Source organism: Scomber scombrus, chromosome 7, assembly GCF_963691925.1.
Source record: "Scomber scombrus chromosome 7, fScoSco1.1, whole genome shotgun sequence".
In the NCBI taxonomy this organism is placed as follows: Eukaryota; Metazoa; Chordata; class Actinopteri; order Scombriformes; family Scombridae; genus Scomber; species Scomber scombrus.
Genome location: NC_084976.1, coordinates 4,605,303 through 4,616,033, shown reverse-complemented (window position 1 = coordinate 4,616,033; position 10,731 = coordinate 4,605,303). Strand labels below are relative to the sequence as shown.

General features: G+C 38.3%; 1 protein-coding gene across 1 annotated transcript; it reads left to right on the top strand.

Moving 5' to 3' along the window:
- Positions 1 to 438: 438 nt before the first annotated feature.
- LOC133983327 (acidic amino acid decarboxylase GADL1-like) lies at positions 439 to 9,690 on the top strand. The gene is made up of 15 exons (XM_062422381.1): positions 439 to 604; positions 2,706 to 2,824; positions 2,930 to 3,056; positions 4,390 to 4,480; positions 4,602 to 4,711; positions 4,824 to 4,939; positions 5,959 to 6,038; positions 6,294 to 6,348; positions 6,444 to 6,560; positions 6,654 to 6,718; positions 6,899 to 6,980; positions 8,049 to 8,248; positions 8,641 to 8,692; positions 8,840 to 8,929; positions 9,108 to 9,690. The coding sequence occupies exons 1-15, from the start codon at positions 439 to 441 to the stop codon at positions 9,279 to 9,281; spliced, it is 1,644 nt and encodes a 547-aa protein (XP_062278365.1). The 3' UTR covers positions 9,282 to 9,690.
- The last annotated feature ends 1,041 nt before the right edge of the window (positions 9,691 to 10,731 follow it).

The window sequence follows — 10,731 nt, the reverse complement described above, 5'->3', positions numbered from 1 at the left end:
TTTCATCAGTTTCACAATGAAGTCTGGTTATGCTTGGTTGAATCTGTCATCACTCAGCTGTAGTAGAAGTTTTGTGCTAGAAGTTTCAGAACAGTTTCAGCTTTTATACTGTACCTTCTAGTGGAAATTTTAATAAGACAGGGTAGCAAAGTAATAAAGTAAAACAGTCATGAAGTCATAAAGTAATAAAGTACAGAAACCAACCAAGGAATACTGATAACCTTTGCTGACCCCTACTAAAACAGAAACAGTCAGTTTTGCTACCAGGTGTCTTGTCTGATTTAACAATCAGACAAGATGCCTAATGCCTGAGGCTTAGGCGTTTACAGCAGTTAACACACACACATGACACAATTAATCCCTCATGACACAAAAACCCCTCACACAGCACAGACCTGAAATGGCTTACATGGAAATTTACAGTATTTGTCAAAAGCTATGACGCAACATTGTCTTGCGGTGGTAGCGTTACCAAGAGGATCTGAAGTGTGTATAAATACAGACATCCTACTATCACTGCGCAATACATCACAGACAACAGTAACTACCTGTACAGCTGCATCAAAGTTAAGAATTGCATCAACCATGGAAGGACACATGAAAGGTAAGAATCTGCATGAGTGAAAACTAGTAGGATTTTAAGTAAGTTCAAACAAATCTTTAAAAATGACATATTGAACAGATAAATAATGGATGAACAGAAGTGGACTGGAATAATATGATTGGTACAGTGTGTCTTTTTGACTTGTGTTGTTGTGATTTTTACTGTGCTGGTTGTCTTTATTTTCGTGTGTTGTTTTGAGTGTTTTTGGCTTTAATGGATTGATAGACGACTAGAAAAGTTCTTTACTTCACCCTACATCCTTTATGAACATTGAATAGTTATTATTTATGTTGTTTACATAAAGTTTGCTGTCATTTCTATTTGGTTTGTTTCACTGCCTATATATTTTATTGTGTTATTTTAACATGTTTGAAATAACTAAACTAAACTAAACTAAACTAAACTAAACTAAACTAAACTAACATCAACAGTGAAGTCACAGTAAAGATACTTGTAATGATGATCTCTGTGACTGTTGCATTATTATGTAACATAATATAACGATCACAGGGGCCAATATTGGCTTGATATAATGATTAAACAGCAGAGTAGAGCTGTTCTGATTTACTTAATACACTTCTGGGTAGTTGAATCTGTAAGCCTGGCATGTTTTTTTTAAATATAATATATTAGCAAAGAAACTACCAGTAACTACAGCTATCAGATAAATGTAGTGGAGTAATGAGTACAACATTTCACTCTGATATGTAACAGAGAAGTATAAAGGGAAATATTCAAGTCATATGTCAAGATTATACTTAAATCAAGTACTTTCAAGTTAGAAGTTACTTTCAATTACTGCCCACAGATTAACCAACAAATATATATGATGTGATTTTTTATTTGGCCACATTTATTTTATAGGCAGCATGGCTTCTTCCACCTGTAAGACCTGGTGTGGATTGATTTTAAGTCAAATGTCTTGCACCACCAACAAGGAAATAAAACTTTAAAGAAACGAATGATTAAGTGCATGAGATGTGACAGCAGTGTGGTAGAGGCCTATAGAGAGCTCAAGGCTGTCAGGCAGGTTGTGGTGCTTGCTGTCTGGCTGACAGCCTCCTCTCATGTAAAATACAATATTACTTCAAAAAAGCAAAAGCTAGAGAGCTGAATCAGCTCATTCAGTATGTCAAAGAAAGTCTTGTCTAGTCTATTGTTACAATGGTGGAATAGAAACCAATATCTAAGTGGGCCGTCATCAGCTACAATGCAGTTTTGGACAGGTAACCTCATCAAAGAGAAGGGAAATGGTTACAAATAAAATAGCCCGCATTAAGAGGAAAAGGGTGGCCAACTGTGTTAAAGCAGTCTTTCCAGCTAAACAACGTCAGTGGATTGCATTGAAGAAGGTAGAAACATTCTTGGCTTCAGATAGCTGCAGGAGGTGTGAATTTCCTTTTAACTACATAATCAAGTTTAATCCAGTTGGCAGGGTATGCATGTAAGTTGTGTTTAGTATAGCACCTCTGAACAAATGCAAAACTATTCTCTCTCAAGAAAAACACACCCACAGTTACTATAAATGTTTTGGATGTGCTGTAACAAGTTTGATTAAGTTTAAGCCAAGAGGTCCATTATTTGAAGTGGAAAATAACAGGAGAAGGATTGGTTCATGAGTCATGTTGCAGTAACCACTGAACTGATCTGCGTCCAAGTATCTATCCAGTTATTCACCCAATCTAATTTACTTTAGGAAAGAATACAACATAACTGTACAACAAACAAATATATCACAGCTAGACTTATATTTGAGGTCAAATTATACATTTTATCACATGAAACTTAAAGTGGAAAATTCCAGGAGAAGGATAAGTTCATGAGTCATGTAGCAGGAAACACTATACTACCTCAGAAGTACTCTTGGTACACATTGCCCAGAACACTTGAGGAAGTAAAATTACACCACTTTGCCAGCCAAGTCTGATATAGCATCTTATTTTTTATTATATCTGACAAAGAGAAATTCTACATTCAAGTCACTGGCTTTTGAAAAAATGTCATTTTTGACCATGTAACATGGATAGTTTTGTATTTTCAGAGGATATTCTCAGTAAAAACCAGAGCCCTGAGGCAGAGACGTGTAGTCCAGTTGTCATAGACAATGTTCGCCTGAATGGCCCCGCTCTGAACATCAACGCAACAGAGAGCTTCCTCCACCAAGCCATGGACATCATCATGGAGGATGCTGTGAAAAAGGCCACCGATGTCAGAGAAAAGGTAATTAGGTTCATTCATTCTGTGCAGATGCAGCAAATTCAAAGAAATCTCACATTTGTATCAGAACAACTGCTGCTGCATTGACAGTAAGATGTTTGTCCATAGGTTTGTGAGTGGCGCTCCCCCGAGCAGCTGAAGGAGCTGTTGGACCTTGAGCTGAAAGACGAAGGAGAGTCTGAGACCGAGATCCTGCAACGCTGCAGAGATGCCATCAAGTACAGCGTCAAGACCAGTATGTCTTTAAACTTTAATGAATTACTATAAGATCAGAGTCAGTTCAGGAAGTTCAATTCAAGAAATGTTTCCATCACAAAAGCAGCTCTTATAACTTATAAATGTAGTTGAAACAATCACAGTGGTTAGCTGTCTATCCTGGGTATGTTGCAGTTCAGAAACAAATGGTAGGCTGCTGTGTGATTTTTACATGGTGGAAGATTGTAGCATTGAGAACACTATGTCCACGGACTCACGGCTGCATTAGTACACCCCCGCCCCCTGGGCACTGAAGCTCCTGTTCCCCAAATAAAACCTTTATTTTATTCTGATTGGATAACACTGCTGTCATTGGAAACCTTGCAACCTCATAAACTCGAGGCATCAAACAGAGCGCAGAAAGCCTCCTTAATGCAAATACGTCTTTTTTCACAGGACTTTTATTTTATTGCTGCCACTTCTTTCTTTTCCTTTTTTTCTTTTTTTTTGGCTTCCCCATTGAGCTTTTAGTTATAGTTGGCACTGTCCATTTTCCGCTAAGTGACGAATTTTCCCACACACCAGATGATACAAACTAACCACAGGGCATTGTGACATGCTGACCAATCGTCACTTGCCCAGCTGTCAAAATGAGAAATTAAACTGTAAATCATCAGACTGTATTTTCTTTGTATGAAAGCAACAGTGATGATTATCATCAAGAGAGTGTGTCTGTTTCTGTAAAGTCCGACCAAAAAATAAAAAATAATAATGATTGTAAATATAAATATGAAAATATTTTTGATCAAGGGCCCCTGGTTACTTGCCCAGATTGCCTGTATGGTAGATCCGGGTCAGCCCATATCTTGTTTTGGATGTACTAGGTTTCTGACAGTGACCATAATTTTCATTTTATGGGTCATGCCTTGTTTTTTATTTCTATAAACCCCAACAAAAAATCATTAAGGGCCCCTTTCTGCTCAAGGGCCCCTGGGAACTTGCCCAGTATGGTAGATCTGGCCATGCATGGACTCTGTATTTTTGGGGGGGCTTAATTGGATGGACTTTTCATTGTGCAATAGTGCATTCAGGATTTAGTATCCTGTATATTTGATTAATGGCAGTGTGGAGAACACTAAACCGAATGAATAAAATATGAAAGAACAGAGCATTTCAGAGTTAAATTGTTTCAAAAGGAGAGTTGTTGATATTTTGACCGTCACCAAGCCAGCACTCTTTCTCAAGGACAGACAGAGACTCATATTTACATGAACTCTGAATAAAATGATCCAATGCCACAGCATGAATTATGTTGAATTTGCAACATCTTACAAAAACCAATCTTTTTCTTTTGTTCTGTATCATTTCTATAGCCCACCCTCGTTTCTTCAACCAGCTGTATGCAGGGATGGAGCCCTACTCCATGGTGGCAAGTTTCATTACAGAAGCCCTCAAACCCAGTCTGTGAGTCACACAAATTAGTCGTAACTCAATCACATTTGTAAATGTTTTTTTGTAGAAACCCAGCAGGATTCTTGCACAACCAACATTTGAAATCATGTTCATGCTGTATGATTTTCATCAGGTATACCTATGAGGTGGCTCCAGTCTTCACTCTGATGGAGCAGGCTGTTCTGAAGAAGATGATAGAGGTGATTGGCTGGGAAGAAGGAGGAGATGGAATCTTCAACTCTGGTACATATCACTGACAGCTACTAGTGTTTACACCTCTGCAGCTATGACAGCAGATCAATAATAAGGTCATTAACAAATATATAATTAATAATGTGTGCTGTTTATCCTGCAGGTGGCTCATTGTCCAACATGTATGCCGTGAACCTAGCCAGGTACCATCACAGTCCCGACATTAAAGAGCTCGGCCTCTCTGCTACTCAACGACTGGTCCTCTTCACATCACAGGAGGTACGTTTTACTGGAACCTGTCAAGCTTAAGAGTTTGTAGTGTTTTTGTAGACCTGAGTAAACTCTTACATACTGTTCATATGTTCTAGCTGAATTTCGACCCAGTCCAAGAATTCCCTCATAAAAAGTGTCTAAACTAAGTTTTGAACCACAGATGTGTTTAGAAAGCATCAATAGTCGATCTGACTGATCAATAAATGTGATTAAACCTTGATTCATGTTTCAGAGAGCAGAGAGAGTGTATTTTTTAGGTTTTACACCACTCTTTTGGAGAAAAAACAGCTACTATCACACAATATCATGACATGAAAAAATAACATAGCAATAATGATGTAAATGTATTTTATGTAAAGTGAAAATGACCTTTATGGAACTTTGGGGTTTATTGTATAACCATTAGAGCCATCAGTCTTCACTGCTACATCATAAAAACTACTATTAAAACGATTAACTATTCATTTCACTAAAACACATGGCAATAGATACGGGTCAAATTTGTACCAGAACAGCCTCAATGGACAAAAAATATTTGGGCTGTCAAATGTCAAAACGAGTCAAATTTGACTCAAACAATATGTAAGGGTTAAACATGTCAAGGTATATTGTCAATTCATGTCAAGTAACCGCTTTCTCTCTCTGAAATTAAAGATTTAATGAAGATAGCAGTTGGATTTTTTTCTGACGTTCTTCACACCTTGTTTGTCTTAAAGCTCCTGTACACTTCCTCAATTCTAAATGAACTGATAATTGTTTGTCAGTCAGGTTTTTTCACAGAAGTGAATCTTGAAGTGAATGACTTACTTGCCTGATTAAGCAGATTAAATCAATCCTCGTTACGTCTCATGAGGGACTCCTAATTCAAAAATGTACCAGACCTTCACGGTTTAACTATGGAGAATTACAAATGACATCTGATATGTGCGATTATAATTATCTTGCTTGTTGTGTTTGAATAAATGAAGCAGACCAGAGCAAATACTTTTTTTTTGTTGACAGTCTCTTGTTTTTATCTCTTTCAGTGTCATTACTCCATTTCCAAAGCAGCGGCTTTCCTGGGCATCGGCACTAAAAATGTCTACGTGGTTCCATCTGATAAAAGGTAAACTGCTTCTCACACACACTTTATAATCCTGACTGATATCCTGGTTGCTCCTCTGTGAACACAGAGGCCTTACTAAAGGAAGTCCTGACAGTTGACACTCACTGAAACCCAAGACATTCATTTGTAAAAACATCACCTTACTCACTGAACCACAGTGCCACAGTAAAAGTTTAATGAGCAGCTGAACTCAGGCAGGAAATATAGACTATTTTATCACAAAATGAATGATGGATTATTATGTGTGTTTTTCAGAGGGAAGATGATCCCCTCTGCTCTGGAGGAGCTAATAAAGAAGGCTAAAACTGAGGTGAGGAAGCCATCTTTCCTGTTACAAAATGACTTATATATTCTCAAATGTTGAAAAAAACCCATAAAATAAAATCTATTTATGTCTGTGTTCAGGGTGCAGCTCCCTTCATGGTAAACGCCACAGCAGGGACCACGGTGCTTGGAGCGTTTGACCCCATCGAGGAAATCGCAGACATCTGTGAGAAGTACAACTTGTGGCTGCATGTGGACGTGAGTTCATTCATTCATTCATTCAGTCAGTCACTAGCCAAAAACCTTGTCTTACAGTCCATCTAAATTCCCTTTCTCTTCCCTGTTTCTCAGGCGTGTTGGGGAGGAGCAGCTCTCATGTCTAAGAAGCACAGACACTTGTTAAAGGGCATCCACAGGTAAGCAGTCAAATCAAAGCAACATACCTGTTAGTGAAAATTTCATTGCACTGTACCAGTTATAAGGAGGAAGCATTTTGATCTCACTTCCTAAAGTTCGATAAGCCACATTCATGGCGAAATGTGATACCAGATTCAGTGATAATATGCTAACTGCAAACTCTCTCTGTGTTTGATAAGGGCTAACTCTGTGGCCTGGAACCCTCACAAGATGCTGATGGCATGTCTGCAGTGCTGTGCTTTCATGGTCAGGGACAAAACGGTAAGACTTGCTTATCTGCTCCACATAAGGCAACACATACAGTTCAGTGGTTCTCAGGCTTCTTCTTGTTTGGCTTGTGAAACCATTTCATATTGTCGACTACTAAATATTTTACAGGAAAAAGCAGTTAAGACGGGCAACCATATGTGAACATCTCAGATTTTCAAATGAGTGTCTTTGAATGCAACATTAAGCGAGAAAAGAATCACAGATATTGCATATGATAGGGATATGATTTATTTAAAGGGGATATATGCAGATTTCCAGGTCTATATTTTTAATCTGGGGCTCTACTGGAATATCTTTGCGTAATTTACAGTTCAAAAAAACTCCTAATTTAACTCTTACTGACCGTTGACATAGCCCCTCATTAAGCCTCTGTCTGAAACAGGCCTGTTTCTTTAATGCTCCCTTTCCAATGAGCCCACTCTGTTGTGATTGGCCAGCTTCAGGAAGCAACATCAACAAACCATGAAATAAACTTTAGCAGAAGGGTTTTACTACTTTTTTCTCATTCTTTACTTAAAATGTCAACTTCTTAAATGTATAAATATGACAGCGGACAATCTTCGCACAAAGTATCTTCCTGATTTAAAGCTTACTTGATTAAAGATGTCAGGCAGTCACTGCTTCCAGACAATAAATAGTACTGCACATAAATCCTGTAAAAATAGAACATTACACTTTTTTTAACACAATTTTTTGCTTGGATTAAACAAACAAGTCTGAGATCAGTTGATTAAATGAATCAATCCTGGTGTGCTCCTGCTTGGTTGGAATAAAAACCAGCTGCCACATGAACCTTTATGGAATAGTTTGGACATGCCTGGCTTAAGCCAACCCTAGGTTCCTATTTAACGGACACACAGTTTATGAGAATAGTGATGATCTGCTCTTCTTACTCTTGATACAAGTAAATAAACGTATTTCCCTGTGTTCCCATGTTGAACTATGTTGTTGTAACATTTCTTTAAATGGCTGTTTCATAAAACAGTCAGATTGTAACTGGTTTAGGCGGATATAATACAATATGCTTTATAAACAATTCTTGTCATTGTGTCTCCTCAGGGTCTCCTCCAGCGCTGCTACTCTGCTCAGGCCTCCTACCTCTTCCAGCAGGATAAGTTCTATGATGTCAGCTATGACACAGGGGACAAATCCATTCAGTGCAGCAGGAAGCCGGACGCCTTCAAGTTCTGGCTGATGTGGAAGGCTTTGGGAGCCAAGGAGATGGAGAAGAGGGTGGACAGAGCTCTCGCCATGGCCAAGTAAGTCAGAAGAAAACATACTTATTAGCAGTATTTAGTTGCATGTTCAGACAATTTCAGAGCCCCAGTAAAATCCATACACACTAACAAGTCATTATAAGACATCAGATCAGTTCTCAAGCTTGATTTAGAGAAGCGAGCTGGTAGATGGCGCACTCTAGTGGTATTTTTGTGAATAGCCACATTTCTCAGTCTTGCTGAGAAGTATGTCTTATATTTTATGACTTTTTCTTGATGGTAATTTGTGTAATTTATGTTACTATTCTGGATTATTTTTTACAATAGAATGAATTGCAACACTTGCAGAAATGAGCCTGAAGAATGATATGAACCTAAAGGGAAAGTGATATTCTGACACTAAATGTGCTCTTTTTTTTCTTTCTTTTTTACAGGTATCTTACACAAGAAATCGAGAAAAGAGAAGGGTTTCGTCTGTTGATGGAAGTAAGTTTGTCAATAATTTCACATCACATAAAAAAAACACTGAATTCAGTAGGATTGACACTTATTATTTAAGTTAGTGACATATTTAAATAATCAGTTATATGTGTAGTAGATGCCACATTTTAAAATCTGCTTTTCCATCTACAGCCTGAATATACGAATGTTTGCTTCTGGTACATTCCACCAAGTCTGAGGAATCTTCCAGACAGCCCTGAGTTCTGGAAAAAGCTCCACGAAGTAAGTAACCAATTACTGAACAGAAATATTTTAACATTGAACATTTAGATAGAATTCTGCTATGAGGTGCTCAAATCAACCATTGATGGACATCAAATCAATACATTTGCACAGATCTGGTTGTTAGGCTGTTGTTAGCACAGTCAGTCACTGCAGCGTCCTCTCTCTCCTTCTGTAGGTGGCGCCGGTGGTGAAGGAACGCATGATGAAGAAGGGCAGCATGATGGTGGGCTACCAGCCGCACGGAGACAAGGCTAACTTCTTCAGGATGATCATCATCAGCCCTCAGGTCAGCAAGCGGGACATGGACTTCCTCTTGGATGAGATACACAATCTGGGGAAGGACTTGTGAAGAACTGTCAGTGTCAGTGAAGAACCTCTCTGCCACTCTTATAAATGTGAAAGGGAGGACATTTTTCCCTACCATCATCAAACCTTTTCGTCCTTCTTGTGAGAGGTTCCTCAATTGTTTTTGGGAAACTGCACCCGCTGGATTCCACTGATCTTCCACTGCATTGGCAAGACATACAACTGAAATGCCTCAGTTGTGTGTGTATCAGAAGATGTTAAGGGGATTCTATGATCTATTGATCTATCTATTGTTGAATGATCTTATCTGGGGAGTCAGTGTGTTCATACCTGTCACTGTTTTACATATGTGAAGATCTCCTGGAACTTAATCCAGGATCCTTTGAGGTCCCCAGACAATATATATTGTGTGTTATATGAAGTGAAAGACAGGAAGGTAATTTTATTTAAAGGGAGAGATTTGCCATGCCTGTCAGGAATATTTAAAGTAGGGAGCCTGAGAGACTGTAATATTGTTTGTGTTTTATATTTATATGGGGTTTGGGGTTGTACTCAAACTATTTCTCATGTTGGCTAATCTCCATCTGCTAATTTATTCTCTCAAGGGAGTCTTGAATTTTGTTTTTGAATATAATTGCAATTCCATTGTGGGTAACTTTGTATAACTGTCTTAAATAAAATAAAAATCTTCTTTTTACAGGTGTCTATGTATTTTAATCAAACCTCAAAAAGAACCTTTGCTTATGAGTATGCAACAGAGGTCACAGTTTATTCAGTGCATCAGTAGTAATATACTTAAGCTCCCATCACTGAGCAGAGAAACAAACTGGATGTTTTATCAGAGCCCAGTAGGTCCACAAAGGCCCTCAAGACTTAGTTGGACAGAAATCAATAGCTGGAGAGCAACTTGAAAGTCACAGCGTGCCTTTGTGTTTATCCAGCTAAGTGGATATATCTAGCAGGTGTCACTGACCTAAAATGGATGAGTAGTAGATCCATGAGCTTTGTTCTCCCATGAGGCAGAAGCTGAAGTAGCTAAAAAAGACATCAACAATAAACATTCACTCCATCGATCAGTGGACAATTATCTGTTTTCACACACAAAAAGCTTATAGTAGAAGGAGACCATTAAGAGCTTTGACCAAGCTACATGGGTCAGCTTCACCATGGTAACAAATAATTACATATATTCAAGATGTTTCGAAATGTTGTGCAGCAGTTGAAGGCCAATGTTGGACCTACAAAAACACAGAAAAAGGAACAATTCTACCTTAGAGTTAACCACAGAGCCACACATACGACACACATCTGGATTAGTCATGATGCGGATCAGTGCATGTGTGAGAGAGGGAAGAAACATATTATTCATAGATGTGTGTGTGGGTAAAGAAATCAAGTATATGTATAAGTTCTGAGCAAGCAAGGGTTTTGTCAACCTTGATTGTCACTAAAGTTGCTCAGATCTAAGCAGCATGACCCTGAATTACTTTACA

Bases quoted from the DNA above. Each gene is read 5' to 3' on its own strand.
- LOC133983327 (XM_062422381.1), top strand. From the start codon at position 439: ATGACGCAACATTGTCTTGCGGTGGTAGCGTTACCAAGAGGATCTGAA. The intron at 4,940-5,958 runs GTACGTTTTACT...TATCTCTTTCAG, and splicing joins TCCTCTTCACATCACAGGAG to TGTCATTACTCCATTTCCAA. The intron at 8,693-8,839 runs GTAAGTTTGTCA...TTCCATCTACAG, and splicing joins GGTTTCGTCTGTTGATGGAA to CCTGAATATACGAATGTTTG.